Source organism: Sclerotinia sclerotiorum, genomic scaffold (genome assembly GCF_000146945.2).
Source record: "Sclerotinia sclerotiorum 1980 UF-70 scaffold_4 genomic scaffold, whole genome shotgun sequence".
NCBI classification, from domain to species: domain Eukaryota; kingdom Fungi; phylum Ascomycota; class Leotiomycetes; order Helotiales; family Sclerotiniaceae; genus Sclerotinia; species Sclerotinia sclerotiorum.
The window spans coordinates 723586-725708 of record NW_001820832.1 but is presented as its reverse complement, the minus strand read 5'-3'; the positions used below and the strand labels follow the sequence as shown (position 1 = coordinate 725708).

The 2123-nt window shown below is 34.9% G+C and overlaps 1 protein-coding gene across 1 annotated transcript; it reads left to right on the top strand.

The window, feature by feature from the left end:
- Positions 1-153: 153 nt before the first annotated feature.
- SS1G_03370 (hypothetical protein) lies at positions 154-423 on the top strand (the record flags this gene model as incomplete). Its single annotated transcript, XM_001595231.1, has 1 exon — positions 154-423. One exon carries the CDS (start codon positions 154-156, stop codon positions 421-423), a length of 270 nt encoding a protein of 89 aa, XP_001595281.1.
- Positions 424-2123: the final 1700 nt, after the last annotated feature.

The following is a 2123-nucleotide window of genomic DNA, read 5'->3' as shown; positions in this document are numbered from 1 at the left end:
ATTCATTAGAAAAGATAGTACAAACCCCAAGTACTTGCGAATCTATGCTTTCAGACCTGGGAAAACCGGAGCGTATCTCAGTTCGAAAAAATATACTACCATGGGATAAAACCCAAACAAGCCAAAGCAGGCTTATGGAGTGTGAGATTTTGGATGGCACATGTGTTGCTTGATATTGTGAAGTTGGGAATCGAGTATGGGAATAGGGATAAGGATTTGGCCGAGATGAAGGGGGAGAAGGAGAAGGAACATAGGGAGTGGATGGAGAGGTGGAAGAAGAGTTTGATTGTTAATTTGGCATATGCGCCTTTGACTATGCATTGGAGTACAGAGGGGGGTCTGGTGACGGAATTTTGGGTTGGATTGTTGGGAACTGTGGCTGGAGGAACGAGTTTGAGATATTTGTGGAAAAATACTCAGTAGAAGTGAATTCATGAAGTGGATAGAAGATGTGAGAACAGGATAATTGTCAAATCGAGGAACGATTTAAAGAATATCGAGGGTGTAAGAATAGAATAATGGTCAAATTGAAAGAACGGTATAAAGAATATGGCAATTACAAGCTAAAGCATCGAAGTTGAGGACGAAGTTGAGGAAGAAGATAAAGACGAAGACAGGGAAAACAAGTGTTCAATTCCGATATATGTAGTATGTATACAACCATCCATTGAGTATTGTACATCAAACCTCACCAAGAACCACCAACACATCACCAATCCCCCCTAAATGGCGCCCTAAACGGAGCTCTCTCCGATCCCTCATATCTAAGTACTACATCCGAGTACCACATCTGAATACCATATCTACGGGATCTCGCATAAACACACGAAGCACACATACTGTACACCCTAAAAATATCCCCTCATCATAGTGCATCTCAATCGGAGACGGAGAATCCCTCCTAATTTCTACATATCACATATTATATCATATTACATCGTATTTCTCCTCACACAGCATTTTTATGTGGAACAAGCATACAAGGCAAACAATTTCTAAGCCCCTTCGTCATGCATATCTAGTTCCATCTTACTTTCATCTCGGAGGATCTATAGTTTCTATCGTCGGATTAGGTGGGTGGAAGGAAGGCTGATGCACGGCTTTGCTTTCACTGCATATGTATGTTGAATGCCTTGGCTTGTGTATTTATTTAGGTTTGTATGTGTGCATGTGTGCATGTATATATTTATTTATTTATTTATTGTGGGTTTCTGGGTTTGGGGGGGTTAATATTAGTATTGTTGAGAGGATTGGGTAGGTAGATACCTAGGAGTCAATACAACCGATAGTATATCTGTATTTCTGCCCCGTTTCTATTTCCATTTCCACTTCCACTTCCACTTTCCCTTCTATTTATATAAATAAATAACCTAATAAAAAATCTAATAAACCCTTCCCTCATACAGTTTCCACACTGCAAGTATTCCAAACTCATCAACCCATCCATCCATTCATCCCCTTGCATCTTCCACTTCCTCCCTGGTATTATAGATTATAAACTTTTATTTTATTTCTTAAATCTATTATTTATTTATAATCTATATAGTTTATTCTTCTTATTTTCGTTTTTATTTTTTATAAGATTAAATAATTATTTAATTATTTAATAGTTTTATAATTTATATTAAAAAAAAATCAATTATTTATATATATTAAATATACTCAGTGTTATCATACTTATTTATTATTTATTATTTATTACTTAATAATTAATTATAATATATATATAAGACTTCATAAATCATATTTTTAATTCAATAAATATATATAAAATTAATATAGGGTTTAATTCCAGCCTGTAATTAACCTAACTTACAGATAGATATAGATAAATAAATAGATTCACCACAAACCTGCACAAGACATCACAGAATTAAACAAAATAGAACAAAAAATAACATAATAACACACTAACTAGCATACAATTAAACACTAACTACTAACTATCCTAACAACTAATTACTGGATAACTAACCACTAACAATTAACTATAGAACTACGTACTGACTGGTTACAGAATTATCGAATTCTTACCCCTTTTTTTTTTGTCCTCATTCCCGTTTTTGATTGCATGGCATGGCATGCCATTCTAACTCCTACTGCCAGGAAAGGGGGGAGAATTC